The 23,068-nt window shown below is 38.9% G+C and overlaps 1 protein-coding gene across 3 annotated transcripts in view; it reads left to right on the forward strand.

Moving 5' to 3' along the window:
• Nucleotides 1-23,068, forward strand: part of LOC121241260 (E3 ubiquitin-protein ligase SHPRH) — a 44,155-nt gene that overhangs the window by 15,511 nt on the left and 5,576 nt on the right. For all 3 annotated transcript variants that reach the window (XM_041138974.1, XM_041138966.1, XM_041138958.1), the window contains exons 7-17: nt 6,281-6,536; nt 8,209-8,449; nt 8,563-9,305; nt 12,736-12,902; nt 15,298-15,514; nt 15,602-15,781; nt 16,561-16,677; nt 16,898-17,140; nt 17,243-17,447; nt 17,856-18,070; nt 18,588-18,739. In XM_041138974.1, the coding sequence (XP_040994908.1) occupies nt 6,281-6,536; nt 8,209-8,449; nt 8,563-9,305; nt 12,736-12,902; nt 15,298-15,514; nt 15,602-15,781; nt 16,561-16,677; nt 16,898-17,140; nt 17,243-17,447; nt 17,856-18,070; nt 18,588-18,739 (2,736 nt within the window). The remainder of the gene's footprint in view (nt 1-6,280; nt 6,537-8,208; nt 8,450-8,562; nt 9,306-12,735; nt 12,903-15,297; nt 15,515-15,601; nt 15,782-16,560; nt 16,678-16,897; nt 17,141-17,242; nt 17,448-17,855; nt 18,071-18,587; nt 18,740-23,068) is intronic.

The raw sequence follows: 23,068 nt of genomic DNA on the forward strand, positions 1-23,068 counted from the left end.
TATGTTCACGGTGAACTGGTTCATTAGAACACTTGAGGAATGTTTAACTAGTGAGAAAAAAGAGTTCTTTGCAACCTTACGAGATGATAATAGAAGCTATATTGCTCAGAGATGTTCCAATGCTCAAGGTCGATATCTAACATTAGGGGAATATGGAGGTGATGGCAGACAAAACTTTATCTTCATACCTGAAGAAATGGAGGGGAGAAAGGGTAGAAGAAAATGGTGGTTGCATTGCGAGAAGCCTACGACAATTTGGAAAAGGGAAGAAAAGTTGGTCTATCAAGGACTCAAAACATAACCCAAAAAGTGCCGACCTTGATGGAAGGTGTGCCTAAGTCTTACGCAGATGTGGTTCGGGCACTTGGTCTTGTCGCCAACAATGACAAACTAGCAAAAAGTGGCCTGGAATTTGCAGCAGCACTGTTGCTAAGGGCAAGGGGAAATTTTGGGATTTCTAAAGAGAGAGGTAGCCACTGTGAAGATTGCACAGACGTTTGCAGCTTGTAGAAGTAACGTATAAATGGAAAGGGGCTCCCTGATCAAGAGAGGAGATGTAGAGAAGACTGAAGCTCTTTGCTTATTAAACAAGACTTGTTAAAAGTCAGACAGTCAGTTAACTCATTATTCAGAGGGTAGATAAGAAAATGGTCTTAGGCTTGTGCTTGGGATCGAAATCTTCAGGCTTGGGCAATTAGGGGCTTAATAAGGTAGCTAATATAAGACTGAGCCAGGAAAGGAGGTACACTCGGGCTGAGAAAGGCAAATTAAAAGCCCAATCCACCAACCCCTGTTCGACCCAAAGTTGGCGGGTCAAACAATCCAAGCTACTAGAAATGGGTTCTGTGTCTGCTATCGGCAAAGAAATGCCGACGTCATCTAACCATCGGTCGGTGACCACATACAATCCATTGCTGGGAATAGGCGACCTGGAGGGTGGGATCTTGGTCAATGGCTTGCCCAAGTTGAGGCCGTTGATGAAGTTAGAAGCCGAGAATGGTATTTTGGGACGTGTAATGGGTTCTTAGGTAGTGGAAGAGGGCCAAAATGAGTTGGTGAGCTCCTCTGAGACATTTGGAAGTCCAACAACTACAGAGTTTGAACAGGATGTATAAGAAATGGGCATTGAGATGCTGATGGTGGAAAATACTGAAATGGTAGGTGCAAGAGACGTCCAAATAGATGCTGGTACCTTGATAATCTTTACGCCCAAAACCTCCAAATGCAATAATAAGGAGGGGGAGCTTCAAACAACAATAGGCTAGGTTTTGGAGGTAGCAGATGGTATGGACAATGGTGTTGACGATTCGTGGGATGAGCCTACCCCTTTGAACTTAATGTATCCGTTGAATGCTCAGATGCAAGCATAAGATTGGGTACTATTTAAAGCCAAGTTGAATTGGGTACTATTTAAAGCCAAGGAGATTCAACTGTGTGTAGGACTCCCCTACATTGGTTTTGAAGATCAATATTGGCCTTATTCGCAGCTATTGAAGCTGAACACTCCAATTCAGTCATGGAGTGTCATTCAGCCAAGAAAAGCAAAAGGGATTAAAGAGACTTACTTGGTCGGTGAACTATGAAGGTAGTGCGAATCATGGTAGGACCAAGGGTAGGGCAACATCGGTGGTTTTATGTAGCTCAAAATCATCTCGTGGAATGTAAGGGGTCTGAATGAGTTAGTGAAGTGCATCAAAGTAAGAAATCATGTCCATGGTTGGAAAGTAGACGACGTATGTTTACAAGAGACGAAATTGGAGTTCATCTCCGTTAGCATCATATAGAGTTTGTGGAGTTGTTGTCAAGTGGGGTGGTCATATTCTCTTCTAAAGGGGCATCAAGAGTTATCTTGGTAATGTGGGATAAAAGGGTGGTGGAAAAGATGGATGTGTGGGGGAATTTACAGTGGCCATATCTTTCAAGAATATAGAAGATAGTCATCAATGGGCCTTTGCCGGTGTTTATGGCCCTAATTCAAATATTGCGAGAAGAGTCTTGTGGGATGAATTGATTGGTCTTTGTAGCCTATGGAGCCTTCCTTGGTGCATTGGGGGTGATTTTAATGTTAGTCACTTCTTAAGCGAATGATCAAGAGGTTGTAGCTCTAGTTCTACCATTGCGTTTTTTTTTTTTTTTTGCTTCATTTATGAGCAAGATCTTTTGGACATCCCTCTAGTTGGTGGCACCTGCTCGTGGTCTATTTATATAGAGCACCCCATCTTGGTCAAGAGTTGATAATTTCCTTATCTGACTAGATTGGGAAGCACATTTTCCGGATCTAATCTAGAAACGACTTCCAAGGTTGTTCTTGGATATCTTCCCAATTATCATTGATTGTGTAGGTATCTATGTAGGTAAAAGATATTGCAAGTTTGAGAGCATGTGGCTGAAATCGGAAGGCTTTGGTCACCCTATCCCATATAAGACAATTCTAGTTCCGTGCTGGCTTATAAGCCAAAGGCTTTAAAAAAAGGATTTGAAGAAGTGGAATGAGCAAATATTTGGAAATGGAGAACACTGAAAAAACTCCCTCTTCAACGAATTATAGGGTTTGGAGGGTGTGGAGGAGGAGAGTGGTCTTTCAGAAGAAGAAAAGGCTCACAAAAAGCTTGTGACCTCAGATGTTGAAAGGATGGTTTTAATAGAAGAGATTTCTTGGAGACTAAAATCAATGGCTTTATGGTCAAAAGAAGGGGACAAGTGCACCAAGTTCTTCCATCACTTGGCTAATTAACATAGAAGACACAATGGGAGGATCACGTCGAACCCTCCTGAGATCGCGCATCACATCACCAACTATTATGATTGACTACTCTCAAAACAACTTTCTTGGAGACCGAGACTAGGGGCTTTTGGTTCCTTGACTGCACTCAGCTTAGCTGAGTTCGGTTCGGATTTAGATCTCTTCTAATATCCAAATGCCTAACTTTCAAGTCACTAAATTTATCTCAACTTAAGACCTTTTTACACGTGGGATCTACAACCTTTTTCAACTTTTCATAAATACATCTAAACTCATCTTAACATCCAAATACATCTAAACTCATCGTAGGTGGGTCCCACAGAACCCACTCCACCATCTTAACCCACAACTATTCATAGAGAGCTCAGCTCAACATCCAAACATAGCCTAGATGTCTTGTTTTTGAGTCGCTTGACCATCAAGGAGCAAGCTGGTTAGAGAGGCCATTCAAGGAGGTGGAGATTTGCAAGGTGTTGAAAGGTATGGCAGGTGACAAAGTTATGGGTTCGGGTGGGTTCACTATGGCTTTCTTTTAGGCATGCTGGGAAGTAGTTAAAGATGACATCATGAGCTTCTTCCATGAGTTTCATGAAAGTGGTAGTTTTGAAAAAAGCCTTAATGCTACTTTCGTTGCTCTCATTCTAAAAAAGAGGGAACGGTGGAGATCAAAGATTTTCGTCCCATTAGCTTGGTGAGTGGGATGCAAAAATTCCTTTCGAAGGTATTGGTTAATAGATTGAGCACGACGGTGGAGAACGTTATTTTAAGCTCCAAAATGCCTTTGTATGAGGTAGAAAAATTCTTGACTCGGTTCTTATTTCCAATGAATGCTTGAATAGTAGACTCAAGTTGGGTGAACCAGGGTTATTATGCAAACTTGATATGGATAAGGCATATGATTATGTTAATTGGATTTTTTTGTTACACATGCTTGAGAGGTGTGGCCTTGGTGAGAAATAGTGCTCTTGGATTAAATTTTGTATATCCACCATACATTTCTCCATTTTGGTGAACAATACTCCAATGGGTTTCTTCAGAAGCTCAAGCCTTGAGGGGTTTGAGACGAGGTGATCCCCTATCTCCATTAACTTTTGTTTTCATAATGGAAGCTTTTAGTAAAATGGTCACAGGTCTTGTGGAAGCCGGATTTCTATCTAGATTTGTAGTTGGGGGAAGCAAGAACCGGCACTCTTGAGATGACTTACCTCTTATTTGCAAATGATAATCTTATCTTCTGTTGAGCTGATCAAAATCACATTCAAGATTTGAGGACTCTCTTACTTTGCTTTGAAGCAGCATCAGGCTTGAAAGTAAATTTAGCCAAGTCAGAACTAGTTCCAGTTGGAAATGTTTCAAATGTATTGAACTTGGCCATGATTCTGGGGTGCAAAGTTTCAACCTTTTTAATGAAGTATCTCGGTCTTCCCTTGGGTACTTCATTTAAGTCGAAGTCTATATGGGATGAGGTGTTGGAAAAAATGGAGCGTAATATGGCTAGCTAGAAGAGGATATACTTGTCCAAAGGTGGTAGAGTTATGTTGATAAAAAGTACTCCCACATACTTTTTATCTCTATTTCCACTACCTTGCAAGGTGGCTTACCGGTTCAAGTTTCATTTGGTGAATTGGACTATGGTATGTACTCCAATACGCGAAGAAGGGTTGGAATTCGGAACTTGGTTTTCAATATGGCCTTATTGGGTAAGTGGTTGTGGAGATACCAAAATGGGAAAGGAGCTTTGTGCAGGGTTATAATAGATCTAAAATATGGTTGATATTGGGGAGAATGGTGCTTGAATGAGGTGAGCGGATCACATGAGATGGGCTTTGGAAACACATAAGAAGAGGATGGACAATCTTCTCTTGATACATATGATTTGTAGTTGGGTTGGTGTCAGAATTAGACTCTGGCATGATTTATGGTGTGGTGGTCGAACCCTAAAAGAAGCTTAACCAGCGATGTATGCTATTGCATGGAGACAAAAGGCTTCAATTGCAGACCTTATGGATCTCTCTAGTGGTTCTCCTCAATGGAATGCCATTGTCCTTGAGCTACACAAGATTGAGAAATTGACACATTTACAAATTTCTTCAATCTTGTGTATTACTTGTAAAGTCAATGGAGGAGCTGACAAGATCTTTTGGTCTCCGTCCAAGAAGGGGAGATTCACTGTACATTTGTTCTACAAGTCCCTTATGACACAAAATACAAATCCATTCCCATGGAAGACTAAGGCCCCTCTAAAAGCTTCTTTCTTTATATGGTCAACTTCATTGGGGAAGATCCTCACCTTAGATAATCTAAGGAAATGCTGAATCATTGTGTTAAATTGGTGCTATATGTGCAAGAAAAGTGGGGAGTCCGTGGACCACCTATAGTTGCATTGTGTTGTAGCCATGAGCTTATGGAATGATATCTTTGCTAGAGTGGGGCTCCATTTGGGTGATGCAACGAAGGGTGGTTGATTTACTGGCCAGATGGAGAGGCATCCAAGATAACTCTCAAATAGCAGGTATGTGGAAGATGGTCCCGATCTGATTATGGTGGTGCATATGGTTGGACAGGAATGGTCGGAGTTTTGAGGATCGTGAGCAGACAATGGACGAGCTTAGAATGTTCTTTATTAATACCTTATTCCATTGGTCAATTGTAATAGATTTTAATGTTATGAACGTTCATGATTTCCTTGTATCTGAGACATTCATCCATCCTACCCGATTGTCTTACTGCTGTAAAATCTCAATGGAAACTGCTTAGTTGGAATGTGGTTTTAGATGAATTTGCAAGATTATGACCATTGTGCAAAACCTTTATATTGTGAGGATTTACCAGCACCATATCTAAAGGCTGTTGATTTTCATGAATTATTTTTTTGTTAAGTAAGAGTAAAACTTCATTGATAGAAAAAGGCATAGCCGGAGTACATAGGATGTATACACAGAATAAATGATAATCATGAATTGATTTTCATGAATTATAATCATTATCCTTCTCCATTTCTTTTGCTTTGGGTGGGAAGGTGTTGCTGTTGATCTGGATCTATTTATTTTTGCTTCAGAATAGATATTTTGACCTGATTACTTTCAACCATCACTGGATAGTGATATGTTTTTCAGGTTTGTTTTATTTTTGTTTGTTCATTACCTTGTGCCTTATTAAAGGAAGCCACAATTTTATGTTGGAAACTCTGCCAGTGTCACAGTTACTGCTATCAATTTTTTCATGATGAGTTAATATACTTCTTGTGTACTTGAGCAACACCTATTTACTTGACACAATAAAATTTTATTTTACCTATCAAAAAATCATTTTTGCATGATGAGCCCCAAGACAAGGAGGAACCTTAGATAGGTTGATGGCCAGCTTAAAACATAGTCATATATGAGTAATTATCTATTGTAAAAGAGTTACGCGGTCCACTTGTGAAGAAGACTTTTGGTTTCCTTCGATACCATTCTCTTGAAGCATTAATGAGTTGATTTTGGATTCAGAGCTCTCTGGTCAAATGTTTCAAGATGGGTGGTCATTTGGTTGCAGGTATCCTGTTAATCCAACTCCGCTCACCAGAATATTCTGGTGGAGGATTTGTTTGGATGAGGCTCAAATGGTGGAAACTAATGCTGGTGCTGCCACAGAAATGGCTCTTCGGTTATATGCTAAGCATCGCTGGTGCATAACAGGGACTCCAATACAACGCAAACTGGACGACTTGTATGGGCTTCTACGATTTCTTAAAGCAAGTCCTTTTGATGTTTCGAGGTGGTGGAGTGAAGTTGTACGAGATCCGTATGAGGTATGCGGTTCTCTATAGTTTTCATGAGGTGTGCAACGGTGGTTACTCAAAATTCAGCCATTTAGATTCTTTGACCAATATTGCCATCATATCATAAATATATGTTGAATTCAGCCATTGTATTATTTATCACAAGGTGCACATTATTTTACATGTGTGAGTATGAGAGAGATTGACTTTGATCTTTCTCTTGGATGAAGGAGAGAGAGAGAGAGAGGCGTTCTTTTAGACAAAACCATGAAAAAGGGATGACTGAAAGTGAAATATATTCATGTCTCTCTGACATATCAGAAACTATGACGAGTTTCCTAAATTTTTTTTATAATGGAATTTGTTTCAGACGTTGTAAGAACTTATACTGTTATAGGTTTGAAGGATGATGCAATTTAGATATGTAGAAAGCATTGGGTAGCCTGTGAGAACACCTCTAAGACGTGGTGAAAAATTCTGAGAGTAGGGTATGCTCTATTTGAATGTTACCTATAAAAAAATGTTCTAATTGAATGTTGATTCGGACCTCTTCCTAAGTTATTACTGATTAATAAAGTTTTGACAATGTCATTACTGATAATTTTTTTTTTTTTTTTGACGATGTAATTGACAGAATCACCAGCCAGTAGTTGCATTAGTGGAACATCCCCCCAATCTCCATCATCTGGTGAATGATAAAATGCAGCCTGGTTTTGAATTCATTACCTTTATCAATCGATTGAGGAATTTAGCAGCTAAAGAAAAATGGAACATAAAAGAGGAATATTCGTTGCAAATGATGATTGATAACTAGCATTGGCCCATCAAGGAAGCGATGGTGTTAAGAGATTTCTGAGCATTCCCTCAGCTGTTTGAACGAGCTGCCCACATGCAATGGAGCATAAAAGACGGCGTCTATTATTTTCCTTAGGAACAATTCAAATGGGGGAGAAGGCAAGCTGAAGAAAACTAGGGTTCCAAAAAGCTTGCCTTATATTAAATATAATCCTAGAAAGGGACACCTGTACTATACCCCTCAACTACAAGCTAGCGTGCAATGGCTTTTCAGCCGTTGTTGCTTGCTGATTGGAGGCTTGAAAATCTCCCTTTCGCCTCTCCTTCCTGTTTCCATTCTGATTGATTCGATTCTTGCTTCATGCAAGTTCTTGATTCCCCCTTGTTTTGTTGCTCAAAATCCATTGGCCATAGTATAAAATATCTTGCCACATGTTTTTATACCAGAGTTGGCATGATTGATGAAAAAAATTGGCATGGTGACTTGAATAAAAATTTGAGGGATTACAAGGAGTCAGGAAAAAGTGGCTATGTTTGGATATTGAATTGAGTTGAGTTGAGATGATAAAATATTGTTAGAATATTATTTTTTAATATTATTATTATTTTGGGATTTGAAAAAGTTGAATTGTTTATTATATTTTGTGTTGGAATTTGAAAAAGTTGTAATGATGAGTTGAGATGAGTTGAGATGGGTTTGGGATCCAAACGTACCCAGAAATGGAACATAACTTATACCTAAACACCCCCCTCCCCAGATAATGAAGTAAAATGGACAATGGATCTTTGGTGTACATTTACAAATGTCCTTTAGTCTCTTTTCTTGAGTGGCTTTACCATGTCTTTGTGGAGTTCCAAATATTTGTATATTTCTCCAGCTTCTTAAATTTTCTCTCTACCTTTTCAGAGGAGAGATGCAGGAGCTGTGGAATTTACACATAAGTTCTTTAAACAAATCATGTGGCGTTCATCAAAAAAAGATGTAGCAGATGAGTTGCAGCTTCCCCCTCAGGATGAGTGTGTTTCTTGGCTCATTTTCTCACCAATTGAAGAGCACTTTTACCAAAGGCAACATGAAACTTGTATGAGTTATGCCCGTGAAGTAATTGATAGTTTGAAAGATGTTTTTCTCAAGAGAAAAGTCCAAGGTGGTTAATTTTTTTTTCCTGACTTTTATAAGAGTCACAAGAAAGTATACCAATTTTCAAGTAGGGCAAGCAATTTTTTAACTTTATCCTATGTTCATGCTTACTTTTTGCAGGTTGTGTATCTTCTGATGCTTTTGCTGATCCTTTTGTGACCCATGCGGAGGCTGGAAAGCTACTGAACACACTCTTGAAGCTTCGCCAGGCCTGCTGCCATCCTCAAGTAGGAAGCTCTGGCCTGCGTTCTTTGCAACAATCCCCCATGACTATGGAGGAAATTCTACAGGTGCTCATTGGTAAGACCAGGATAGAAGGGGAAGAAGCTCTGAGGAGAATAGTTGTTGCTTTAAATGGGCTTGCTGGGATAGCTATAATTGAGAACAAATTTTGTCAAGCAGTGTCATTGTACAAGGAAGCATTGGCTTTAGTTGAAGAGCACTCTGAAGATTTTCGTCTAGACCCTCTATTGAATATTCACATTCATCATAATCTTGCTGAGATCTGCTCAGAACAACTCCACCTAGAGGGACAACAGTTCCCTGGAAGCTGTGAAAAGAAGGCCTTGAAAATGCATGGGATTGAAGAGTGTAATCAACAAGAAGTGAAGAGGCGAAAAGTGAGTGGGGAAGACGATGTGGATTTTACATTTGAGGCTGATCCAGCATATTGTACATCGAGCATATCAGAAAATAGCTCAAATGGTGACCAAGAATGTGATATTGAGCCCCATTTATCATCCAGTTATATTACTGAAAGATCTTTAAGACCAGTGTGTGAGGATATAAAGCAGAAGTATTTATCTGCGTTTAGTTCAAAGCTATCCGTAGCTCAACTAGAGTTCAGAAAATCTTACATGCAGGTATGTTTCCTCCTAATCTCCTTGGCATGGGGAATTTATTACACAATATATATCTTATATTTTTTATCTATCAAATTCAAAATAATACACGCTGATGGTATGAATCTACTATCAATTTGTGCTGCAATTTGATTATACATTACAATTAATGACAGCTCTATATGCAATCAGTTCATATGTTTCTGGTGAAACTTGAAAAATTGTTAAGGATCATAAAAAATTGTAGATCCATTTGCATCTTTCTCATACAACACCAAAGTTCCATGTGGAAGTGATCCAAGCATACATGTCTAACTAACCAAAATTGAACATAAGCTAGCTATACAATTGGCAACTGCATTTGTTTCCTAGACATGTTGAGGCCTCCAAGAAAACAAATTCAGCCAATTTAGAGATCTTCCCAACCACTGTTCTCACCTACCCTCCAAGGGAGTTCTTAGGATCATTATCAATCCTCCGCAATTGTCATGCAAATGGTAATGGTAATAGATCTCAAAATCCTCTGACCTCCCAAATCCATGTCAATTCAGATAAGGCCCTGGTCATGTTTTTAATAATTAATGCATTTTATTTATCGGTAATAATGCATTTTATTAAAAGCACAAAGGGGTTAAACCCAAGTACATAGGGAATATGCAAAGGAAACACCCAACTTATGAGAAGGGCACAAGTCTTTAAAGTCTAGAAAACTAAGAGATACAATGTTGTGGTGGACAACCTTCCAAAGATAGAAGGTATTGATGAGAGTAGCTTTTAACTCCAACACCGTCCTTTTTCAGCCTTCAAAAGCTCGATTGTTGTTATTGCTAAATACACCACGTTAAGCATAGGTGGCCGCCATCTTCCAAACATTTGAATTTCTTTGGCCTCGACCAGGATTCCACCAGCATGCAAACAACTCCACTTGTTGGGGGCATTACTCACTCAATCCCGAAAGTGCTAAATATTGCCATCCATAACTCACTAGCCAATTCTTTTTTTTTTTTTTTTTTTGTGATTGGTAATCAAGGTATTTTATTCATAAGAGTATGCAAAGCCCAAGTATACATGGAGTATACATGAGAAATACCTAACAAGAGTTTACAACTGATAGTAAAAAGTCTTTGGAGGGAGAGAAATGCTAGAAGTTTCGAAGATCAAGAGAGAACAATGGATGAGCTAAGATTTTTCTTTTTTTAAGTCATTGTTCTTATGGGCAGGGGCCATAGTTTGTAACGGACTTAGTGTCCATGATCTTCTTTCTATTGTAACCTCTAGTTAGACGTTCTTTATGTATACTTCATGTGTATCTGGGGTTTGCCTATTTCTATGAATATAATATCTTTGATTACCTATCAAAAAAGTAAAAAGTCATTAACATTTAGTCCATTACATACAATGGCCCCCACACATGAGAACAATGTTTTAAAGAAAAAAACTTTCAGCTCCTCCATTGTCATTCTCACAGTTTTCAAAGCTTCTATCATTTCGTTCCTGCCATATACACCGACACATGCAGATAGGGACCATTTTCTGAGGTATGCCACCTAACAAAAATGCACCCGTTGAAGGGCATTATTTCTTGAAATATACTTTCTTGAAATATACTTCCAAATAAATGAAGAGCCAGTTAAAGGGAGCTCTTTGAAATAGGATTTAACCTAAAAAAAAATACTGTCTTTTGGATGGGATCCAACATATTAGATTATCACCTCTTTCTCTCCACCACAAAGAATACAACTTGTTGAAGAGAGCATCTCCACTTCCTAATCCCAAGTGCTCTAATAAAATTTACATGCCACTGGGGCATGCCATTTGGAAGTTGCAATGTTCTACAACCAAAGCCTCCCTTGCATTGGGATAAATGGTACGACTTGGGAAGACAGTTTTTCAAGTGCTCCCTCTTTTCCCTTCTTGCATTTGAATGATTTAGGAGAAGAGGGTAATGCGAGGGCATGCAACGGCCTTATCTTGTGATCCCTTATTGCCCACCACTTGGTAGCCGCTCCTCACACTTGTGTAATAACCTTCTTTGTCTATCAAACACCCTCAAAAGGACTCCGCCTTTATCAGTAGTTACTTGTCACAGGATTTTGCACAGACTGGACAACAATCCTAGGTGGGAAAAAGTTGGCATTTAGTCGTAATTGGGAGGGAGAAGTTCAAGCTCTTTATAATGATTCCAAGTGGCTCCAATTGTAATGTCGACTGGTCCTTTGGGAGCATGGGTCCGGGGGTAGCTTGGACCTTCTTTGGGTTGTTACAAATGATATTAGAGCCAAACCTAACCAGAAGTGTGAGACTTCAGCTGTGCCACCTATGCTGAACTTGGCCTAACAAGGATGTTGGGATTTAAGGGGACGATTGGAAGATTGTAATACCTGGATTGTGTATAGGAAGGTGGTAAATGGGACCTCGCATTGCTTGGGGGAGAAGTTCAAGCCCTTTAAATTGATTCCAAGGGGCTCTAATTGTAACATTGACAAGTCTTTTTGGAGCATAGACTCAGATGTTGCTTAGGCCTTCTTTGGGTCATTACATTAGCTGAATCAACTATATTCCTCAGGGAAAGTTCAGGTGTCACTCTCCCCAACCTTAAACAAGACCACCTTAATGTTGCCTGAATGTGTTACTTATCAATAAAATAAAATAAAATAAAATAAAATGTTGCCTGAATGTGTGCGTGCGTGATCTTTATTCTTTCTAGCCAATTATGGCGTAGGCACTATGAAAACAGCCCTCTCGATGACACAAAACGAAATTATTGCCCCTATGAGTTCTTTTCATTCACTTCACCTTCTGCAGGCAACACGTGTCCACTCTCAATACCTTGCACTTCCTTGGCAATCATTCCCCTTAGCATCAACTATTATTCTGGGTGATCCCATTTTTATTTTTTTTGCTTTCCACATAACTGAAAAAGAAAAGAGGGGGTGGGTACAGAAGAGCATGTAATCTGGAATCTACACCTCTGATGTTTTTTCTTTTTCTTTATTCCAGTGACTCTTTTATAACAGTTTCCCAAACATGCTTTTGGTTCTGCTTTGCAGCAGAAAAGAGAAGTAAAATCCTCTTATGCTTTCTCTTTTTCTTTTTTTCCCAATGAATCTTTTATGACAGTTCACCACAATGCTTTTGTTTCTGCTTTGAAGGAGAAAAGTGAAGAAAATTTTGTTTCTTCTCTTGCTTTTGAGAATTCTTTTATGTTTTATTATTGATTTGGATGCTTAACTATTGTTAAGTAATCTCTTCCATATGACAGAAATGTCATAGTGCACGGCATTTTTAGAATTCATTGTGTATCACCATGCCTCAGGTTATGACTTTTTAAGGAGCTCCCTTCTTAAGTTTCAAACGGATTGGATAGCTATATAGATTGTAAATTTTACGTGCTAGTAGTTATATCTTAGATTTTTCTTAAGTTATGTTTGAGGTTTTTTATTTTTTGAAGGTTAGTAATGCATTTAGAGACAGAAAAAATCAACACAGAGTTTGGTGGTTGGAAGCCCTTCATCATGCTGAGCAGAACAGGGACTTCTCGAGCGAGTTGATCAGAAAGATTGAAGAAGCTATCTCACGAGCTCCAAACAATTCGAGGTCATCAAGAATTTCATCCCGGTTAGTTATGGTTTTAGTCATCTATATCATCACTGGCATTAAAGTATTGTGACTGCTACTACTTTTGATTTCATGAACTGTTAATTGTAATAGTTCCTGTTTGCATCAGAAGCTTTTAGTTTTAACCCCATCTGTCTAACTAAGAGTGTTGAATATCCCTATGAGGCCATGTGGCTACTTTGAGCTAAAAGACTTGTAAGCCACGAGGATATGGTAAGTTGGCAGAGATGTGGAATTTATTAAAATCAGTGACACATTGTAGTCATTATGTAGACAGTACTAAACATAGGCGCAGTGCATCAAAATCGAAAGCTTGACAAAACGGTTTGATTAAGGCCAATTCAACTTGATTCGGTCAAAAATTGAAGCAGTTTTAGTGAACTGTTTCAATCAGCCGATTCAAGTTAATTTCAGACTGATTTGTGCCAGTTCCAACCAGTTTATTTATTTTATTTGTTAAATGAGTTTTTGTATTTCTTATATGGATATATGATAGAACTAAACATATATTAAAATTCTCATCCTTGTATACAATAAGAATGGTAGAAAAACGGAAGGATAAAACATGGTGTTCTTTACATTAGTTGAACAGATTTTTTTTATCGATAAACAAAACTTTATTGATCATAAAAAAGGCAAGAGCCCAAGTACACGTGACATATACAAGAGCATTGCCAAGGTGTGCTAGTTTAGTGATACAAGAAATTCATAAAAATTTATGCCATTAAAATCAACCACAATCGACCAATGGAGTAAAGTATTGGAAATGAAATTTCTAAGCTCATCTATTGGCCGCTCAATCTTTGAAGCTTCTTTCTTTTCTTTCCTCCCAAACACACTGCTATAGACATATTGGGACCATCTTCCATATTGGTGCAATCTAAGAGTTGCCTAGAAGGCCTCTCCAAGAAGCTAAGTGATCGATTATCCTTCTCGGCATCACCCAAGCTAGTCCCATCCGAACAAATAACTCATTCCACAAGATCATAGCAATCTCACAACGAAGTACGAGATGATCAATGGACTCTCCACTCTTTTTGCACATACAACACCAACCCATGACAATGATTCGACATTTTCTTAAGTTGCTAGTGTGAGGATCTTCCCCAAGGAAGCCGTCCATACAAAGAAGATTGCCTTGATGGGTGCCTTTGTCTTCCAAATACTCTTCCATGAGAATGGATTTGCATTATGCACAAAAGTAGCGGTGAAAGATGGTCACCTTGTCGCAAGCCTTTGGAGCTTTTAAAGAAGCCCTTGGTGTGCCATTCACTGATATAGAAAAGCAAGCAGTAGAGATACAATGTTTGATCCATGAATATTATTTTGTACCAAAGCCACATCTCTCAAGCATGTAAACCCGGAATTTCCAATCAGTTATAAGCTTTTTCCATATCGAGCTTGCACATGAGCCCCGGATCTCTCGACTTGAGTCTACTATCCAAGCATTCATTGACAATAAGCATTGAATTTGCCTTCCTCTGACAAAGGCATTTTGGGGCTTTGATATTAATTTCTCCACCACCGTGCTCAATCTATTCACCAAAACTTTGAGAGGATCTTGCACATCCGCTCACCAAACTAATGGGGGATGATCTTTTACCTCTTCAACACCTGGAGGATAAGAGTAATGAAGGTTGCATTAAGGCTTTTTTCAGACCATCCATTTTCATGGAATTCATGAAAGACCCCCATTATATCATCCTTGGCCACTTCCCAACAAGTTTGGAAAAAAGCCATGTAGAGATTGTGACTTTGCATTAGGAGAGAAATGAGTATTTTGTATTAAACTTGTGACTTCACACAAAATACTACCATTTTTATGTGCTACTTAACAATATCTATCCTTTGTAGATGATAATATTTGAGGCAAAAAAAATGTGGACAATTGAGGTCAAATACATGAATTACATGCTTGTTGAAACCATTTAAATTTATTTAATATTCTTATTTAAACTAGTCAATGAATTCATATAAACTCTTTTATATATGATAGTAAGGCTTGAATTTCATTATATACAGATTCAAAATTTTCATGAATCGCCCGATTCGGTTTGTTGAATCATCTGATTCATTGAATCAGTCCTTTGATTCCAAACCAATTCCAATTTTACTAGCCTTGTTAAAATCAGTGACTATACAACCCTCAGTGTAGACTTGGTTGTCTATCCTCGAGAGTCAGTGTAGACATCAGTGTCTATCATCAAGTGTCCAGGTTTTCAAAGAGGAGAAGAGTGCTAGAAATCATAGGATTCCATGGTAATTAGGAATGTGCTACTTCAGAAAGCAAAGGTGAAACCCTTTGCTTAGAGTTTCTATAGAAGATAAGCAGTAAATATAAGCTATGTCAAACGTTATTGCTATTAGGTAATAACTTTTGTTTCTCCTAGTCCAGATTTCGAAGCTTAAGTTCTCTAAAGTATCATATCCAGACTGGTTTGGATCAATTGGAAGCCTCTAGGATAGTGTTACTTGATCAACTTCTGGGAATTGATCGTACAATGGAGAAACCAAAAGAGGAGGATATTGAACGTGTGAGATACTGTCGAAATTGCAAGGTCAATGGGGATGGTCCTGCATGTGTTGCCTGTGAACTAGATGGATTGTTTCAGGTTTGCTCGCAAACTTGTCTGTTAACCATGATGCTCTCTTGTACAACTAAAATTTGTTTTCTGCGGACATCTGACTTATTTCTCCAGGATTATGAAGCAAGGCTTTTTCGTCTTAATAAAGAAGATGGGGGGATGATTACATCTGCTGAAGAGGCCTTACATTTGCAGAAGAAAAATTCTGCACGCAACCGGTACTTTTGGAATGTACCACCGCCAGATTTATCATCCAGCGTTAGAAAGAAGAGAGATGTTGGAGAAAGAGTTGTGGTTAGTTGTTAAATCTCTTCTTCGTTTATGTATCCCAAGTTATGGTTAAAGTGGACCAATATTTTGTTTACACACTGATGTTAAATCTCTCTCTCTCACATACACACACACACGCACACACGGTGGCCTGGAGCAGATTGCTTCTTTATCAAATTCAGACATGTAGTTCTCTGTGTGTGTGTGTGTGTGGCCTTCTTCTCCTTGTTCTTTCTGAGTACATATCCTTTAAAAAAAGTCTCTTGTTATTTGGTTCATAGAGACGAGGTTCGAGAACCCATATTTACTTAGATTGGTAGGGAATCCACACGAAGAACGATGTTTGAAGCAGATTGCTATGTTGTAATATATGGTACTGGTGTGATTTTATAGAGGTTTGTATGTTACTCCATTGATGAATGTAGATTGACCCTTTTTTTGTTATATACTTTTTTGTGGTGTTCACATGATAAAGTTTAATTACGGTGCAGCAAGCCATAGTCAAAATCATTTGTGAAAAATTATATTTGTCCATCAAGAGTTGGAAGGTCTCCTTGTTTATGACTCATATATCAAATACTGAAAGGATTTAAATCTTATTTGACCTTTTTTAAGTTGAAACTTCATTATATTCTGTTCATTACTCTAAGTGGACCAACTATACCTTGTTTTGGGTTTGATACAGATACTCTAGGAATATATTGCTGTCATCTTCACTTCAGGCAATTAATTGTTGTTTGAGAGGAAAAAAAAGTGCAAGCACTTATTTTCATTACTCTTATGCTTATCGTATCTGTTTATAGGTTTCAAAATCTCCATCCGAGTTGGAGATTGTTCTTGGGGTTATAAAGGGCTATTGCAAAGCTCAGTTAGGAAGCGAGGGTATGTCAGCAGCCAACATGCAGCTTCAGATTCTAGAGGTATAGCCTTATTGATCCTTTTTTATTGGCCCCAATTGCTTACCTGCCACCAGATGTTTATCAATTTTGCATGGAATGATTTGACCTAATGCTTTTTTATTATATTGACTGCTAATTTCTGCTCAAAAGTTTCCAGGAGTTCTTAGTTAATTTACTGCATGCAACTAGGCATGGTCAAAGATCTTTAAAATTTAACACTTTTTCCTTTCACTTGGTTAAGGGCATGCGGAGGGAGTATGGCCATGCAAGATCCTTGGCTACAGCCCAAGCTCAAGTTCTGTGTGCGCATGATGAACTTAAAATGGCTACAACACGATTACACATAAGTGAAAATGAGAATGAAAAAGCTGTTGATGCTTTGAGTCGAGATGAATTACCTTCAGCTAGTGTACAATACTCTGACGACAAATTCAGCTCCTTAACCTTGTTGTCACGTGTAAAAGGGAAGCTTCGTTATTTGAAGGTACAACAAACACAGCAATCTTGAAAGTTCAAGTTTATGACTGGCTTTCATCAGTATATTTCCTTTTTTGCAGTTGGTACTTAGTGTATGTATCATTTCCAGGGTCTGGTACTATCGAAACAAAAGTCCCCACTGGAAAGCCCTACTAATTCCTCATTAACTCAAGAGATTGGTAGGCTGTCGACTTCTACAGAGCATAAAAGTGGATGTGTACCTAAAGCTGATGATGAAACATGCCCAGTTTGTCAAGAAAAGTTGAGCAATCAAAAGATGGTTTTTCAGTGCGGGCATGTTACTTGTTGTAAATGTAAGTCTTTATCTATTGTATCCATTGTATTACTCTTTATTTGCCCTAACAAAGTAGGGAAAGATAACTGAGGTCCCTTTAACTAAATTCCTAAAACAAAGATTTTGTTTTCTCAAAATGTTAACCACTTGAAGAAAATCCTCAAGTCCCCTTAGTTGGAGGAAAACACCATTTGTGACATTATGGTAACTTGTACTTCCTTTAGAGAACAGAAAAGAAGACTCACTAACGAGATACCTATAAAAAAGGGGAAGAAGCCTTACGTTCATTAATCTAAATCATGATTTTCCTGGAAATATGTTCCCATCCTTCATCTTTCAGGGCTTTCTCTTTCTTGATTCCTATCGTATTGATGGATTTTGTCTATTATACACCATTTAATTGTGACTTCACGCTTGCCTCTTGCAGGTTTATTTTCAATGACAGAGCAGAGAGTACATGATAATAAGTTTCGACCTAAATGGGTAATGTGCCCAACATGCCGACAGCATACAGATTTTGGAAATATAGCTTATGCTGATGATAGAAAAAATGAATTTTTCAATTCACCTGTGTGGCATACATATCAAGGTCGTGAGAAGTGTGAAGAATCTATGATTGTTCAGGGTTCGTATGGAACAAAGGTATGATTCCTATGTAATGCTTTGCCCCGTGACATATTAGACATGGCATGGCTTACAATGATATGCTACTTCTTTGTCCCTGCACGTGTTGCTATGTGCAGTTTATTTGTTCTTTTCCCTCAAGACTAGTTGCCACTTTTTCTACGTTTGAATAACTGTAAAATAGATCATCGACCTGAACTTGTCAGTGACTCAATGCTTGGCTTAATTGGTGGATAGACTTATAGAGTCAACCTATGCCAGTTGGGGTACCTAAGTATGCTTGTGTTTGTGCAGTACAATACTTTCATGGCAAGATTCATCCTGCTTTGTCTAAAAAGTTGGTCCCATTACTCTTCATACTTGGTAGATCTCAAGTGAAGGGTTCCACCAAATATAATTCCTTTTGAGTTCTTGGCAACGCGATGTCTAATTTTCCTAGTTTAGTTCTCTCTCTCAATTTTCCTGCCATTTTAATTAGGTCGTCTATGCTAGTTTTTATTCCTATCCTATTAATTTTATCTTGGTTATCCTGAAGATTGAAGCAGTCACAAGAAGGATCTTGTGGATCAAGCATACAGATCCAAAAGCAAAAATTCTTGTTTTCTCGAGTTGGAATGATGTCCTTGATGTTTTGGAGCATGCCTTCACTGCTAATGAGATCACCTTTATCCGGATGAAAGGAGGCAGGTAAGAGATCCTCAAACAACTTATTATGAATGGAACTTGCTGCTTTCTTGGCTATAATAAGCTAAAGCACTTTTTTTTTATCAGTAAATAAGTATTTTATTGATAATAGGCAAAACCAAGTACACGGGACATGCACAAGAGCCACACCTAGGCATGATTGTTTAAAGATACAAGAAAATTATGTATGTTCATGCCATTAAAGTCTATTACAATCAACCAATGGAATAAAATATGCAGAAAAAAAGTTTTAAGCTCATCCATTGTCCATTCACGATCCTCAAAGCTCTGATTGTTCCTCTCCATTCATATGCGCCACCATAGATAGGTCGGTATCATCGTCCACATAGTTGTAATTTGAGAATTACCCCGGACTCCTTTCCAACTGGCCAAAAAATTCAACAACTCTCTTCTTGGCATTACCCAAATGAGTCCCACTCTCGTGAATTTATCGTTCCATAAACTCATGGCTACATCACAATGCAATAATAGATGATCCACAGACTCACCATTTTTCTTACACATGTAGCACCAATCCAATACAATGAAGCGGTGTTTCCTTAGATTATCTAAGGTGAGAATCTTCCCTAACGAAGCTGTCCATACAAAAAAAGAGGCTTTTAGGAGGACCTTAGTCTTCCATATGTTATTCCATGGGAATGTTGTTGTAGAGTGTGTCATTAGAGATTTATAGTATGATTGTACAGTGTATCTCCCCCCTTCTTGGATGGTGACCATATCATCTTATCCGCTCCTCCAGACCTACAAGTGTGTACAAGATTGAAGAAATCTATAAATGTGTCAATTTCCCAATCTTGAGCGGCTCTAAAGAAAATGATGTTCCATTGGGGTGAACCACTAGAGAGATCCATAAGCTCTGCTACTGAGGCCGCCTTTCTTTGTGCAATGTTGTATAGTATTGAGTAGGCTTCTTTGAGGATTCGATCTCCACATCATAAGTCATTCCAGAATTTAATTCTAGATCCATCCCCAACTACAAAACATGTTGATCAGTGGAGATTGGTCCAGCCTCTTCTTATGTGTTTCCAAAGTCCCATCCCATGTGGTCCATTCACCTCATTTGAGCACCATCCTCCCCACAATCCCCCATATTTTAAATCTATGATCACCCTCCATAAAGGTCCCCGCTCTTCATGATGTCTCTATAACCATTTACCCAATAAAGCCTTGTTGAAAACCAACAAATTCCGAATTCTCAACCCGCCTTCATGTATAGGGGTACAAACTGTAGCCCAATCCACCAAATGAAACTTGAACTCTTCGTCTATTCCCCTCCATAGAGCACTTAGAGAATATATTTTCCATTCAGTTTGGGATAATTATAATGAGTTCAAAGAAGGTTGGTAAAATCAAGTATACATAAAAGATTTTCACCGATAGAGATCTGACTAAGGCCTGGTTTGGTTTCACTAACTTTTAAAACCATCTCATCTCATCTCTACATCCAAGCACTATTCAAACACAAACATTTTTAATTTTTAATTTTCAACTTTTTAACTTTTTCACCTAATCATTACCTAATCATTACAACTTTCTCAAGCTTCCACCCAAAACACAAAAAACAATTCAACTTTCAAATCTCAAAACAAAAAATTATATTAAAAAATTATATTCTAACCCTCTTTTAACTGTAATTTTTTTATTCAATTTTTTCTCTCATTTTCCAAAACCCCATAAAAATCTTAACCCAAACCATTTCACTACTATTTATAGATTTCTCATCTCATCTGTGTAACCAAACGAGGCCTAACATATGATCTGCTCAATTGAACCAATCCCTTAACAAGAAAGCGATGGATTTGAAGTGGTTGAGAGAAATTTCTGAGAAGTCTATGAATCAGTTATTTCTTTTGGATCCTTTTGCTAGAAGGAAATCTATGAGAATCTAATTTTTGAATGCTTATAAAAAAAAGGTCATTCAAAGTAAATTATCATCGAGTCCTAGGTGTTTTAGTTTTTGATAGGGGGAGGAAGTTCAGTGATGTGCATAAATGATAGAAGCAAGCGTGGCCTTCACTTGGTGGTTTTGGGAAATGGTAGCTTAACATGCTTTGGCTGCTATCCTTTATGGGAACTCTTACGAAGACAAAAGAAAGAATGAATCTTGCTGAGGCTTTGTGTAAGAAATTAACCTCTACTGCTAGATATTGCTCAAAAAATAGGGGCGATACTTGGCTCCAAAAGAATATGATAAGGTGGGAGAAAGGCTTTATTTCCGTACAGGAATGAAGAATTGGAATTGGATTGAGAGCTTTTGGTGGTGAGTTGACTAAGGTGGCAGATTTCTTTGAATCCTTTATAGGCTCTGTATGTAGAACAGTGAGAGCACTTAAGGCTTGAGATGGGTCAAAGATATCGGAATGAAGGAATTCGATGGGGGCTGGGAGCAGCTCAGCCCATTCTAGATGTGAAAAAACCGTATGCCAATGCTCTGTTAGGGCATAGGCAGTCACCAAATCTCGAAACAATCAACAAGGCAACCCAGAGACACCAAAGACAAGCTCAGAAATCCTCAAAAGATAAGCTGGCCAATTCGAGGTAGCAGAACTTGCTTTCAGCAAGGTTCAAACTTTCTAAGAGTTTAGAAGTGGGCCTGAGCTTGGTAGGTGTGAGAGGATGGCTATAAAGGGCCTTGTGCTGCAGGCTAGAAACGGACGGTCCATTTTTATATTCATTGAGCCTGAAAGTAGTTAATGCTTGGGTCAACCCAATTCGAAAGGGCAAGGGGGCTTGCTAAAGCCCAACTCTGTCAATGAAGGACTAGGGCCAATGCAGACCTGGCCCAACCCTTTAGTTATAATCCGATTGAAAGTTAAAACACAACGCAGGTCCTCTCTTGAACCTGAAACGACCAAGCTGAATGTCCTCAGCGAGGGAGGGATCAGAGAAAGCCAACAAAGGGTGGTGAAGCTTTGGCACCTCTCCGCAGTGGCAATCATAATCAGAAAACTCTAAGTAACAAGAGCTTTTGAAAGAACCTAGCTCCGAGCCAAGGGAAACAACGAAACAACGAAACAACGGCCACCATAGAGTGAGGAAGCTCTCTCAAAGTACAGACAATCCAGATGGAATCAAGGCCAAGAAATACTCATTCCATTGGCCTTGGGAAAATTTTTTTGGCCCCTTTCATCAACGCTAAGACACTATTCTCCCCCCTAGATTTGCTTGGAATGGTACAGAAACTAAGGAGCATGCTTTCAGATTACAGTGCTTGGAGACATCTTTAGGGATGGAAATGAGGCTTTGGAGGCTAAGAAGATGGAGGAGTAGGCTTGGAGAACTTGATTTTGGAGCTGAAAGGAGGAAAATGAGCTTCCTTGGGTATAGAGATGATATGGGGGCACAGTTCTGATTTAAGGAAGGGTTTAGAATTATCTCTGGTGCTAGGCAGCAAAGAAGGAAGCCCTGTTTATTCATTGCAAAATCCCCCAATTCCAGCCTAGTTTCCTTGGGTAGTTCTTTGTCTTCAAAATAGACTATAATGGAAAAGGGTAAGGAGGTGATAACATTAGAAGTGGCTGAGATTGGCCACATTGGCATGAATAGGTGTGATGATGCATTGCCCAATTTGGAGTTGGAAATATATTCAGGGATGGATCCTCTATCCCCTTGTGTTCTTGCGCTCTGAATTAGGGAGGAAGAAGGATCTCCTCTGAATTGAATTTCTAGGTTTAGGGTTTGCGTCTGTTGATTTCTGGTTTTGGGGTTGGAATGGTGGAGACTAGACTGTGGGCCTGGAAAATCTGCCCATTCTATGGGGTCGGGTAGTCAAGGGGTTAGGGAGGGGAACCTCTCCAAGGCAGAGCCCTTCGGACCCACCCCTGCAGAGTAAACTCCGATTCCGTGCACCGCACCCTCGGAAGTTTCCCTAAATGGAACTAGTTAAATCACTGGCTTTTCACTAGGGGGTGTGGCCCCAAATGATTGTTTGCACCTATGATGTGTTGAACCTTGGACCTTGAAGGGAGTGATACCCCAAGACCAAGGCCTTTACCACTTGGGCCAACCCCTTGGGGTTTCATCAAAAAGGAAATAATTGAGACAATCCTTGGTCTAAAATTGATAGATTCCTTGTATCCCTAGCTTTGGAGGTGCACTTTCCTGATTTGTATCAAAAGAGACTACCCAAACTTTGCTTGGGCCATTAGCTTCGATTGTGGAGATCTTCAAAGGAGTAGAAAGTATCTCTTTAAGTTTGGGAATATATGGTTAAAAGCAAAAGGTTTTGTTGATAGGGTTAGGTAGTGTCGTCATCCTACCATTTCCAAGGTACTTTGAGCTTTATCTTTGCTCACAAACTAAAGTAATTGA

Source organism: Juglans microcarpa x Juglans regia, chromosome 1D (genome assembly GCF_004785595.1).
Source record: "Juglans microcarpa x Juglans regia isolate MS1-56 chromosome 1D, Jm3101_v1.0, whole genome shotgun sequence".
NCBI lineage: Eukaryota > Viridiplantae > Streptophyta > Magnoliopsida > Fagales > Juglandaceae > Juglans > Juglans microcarpa x Juglans regia.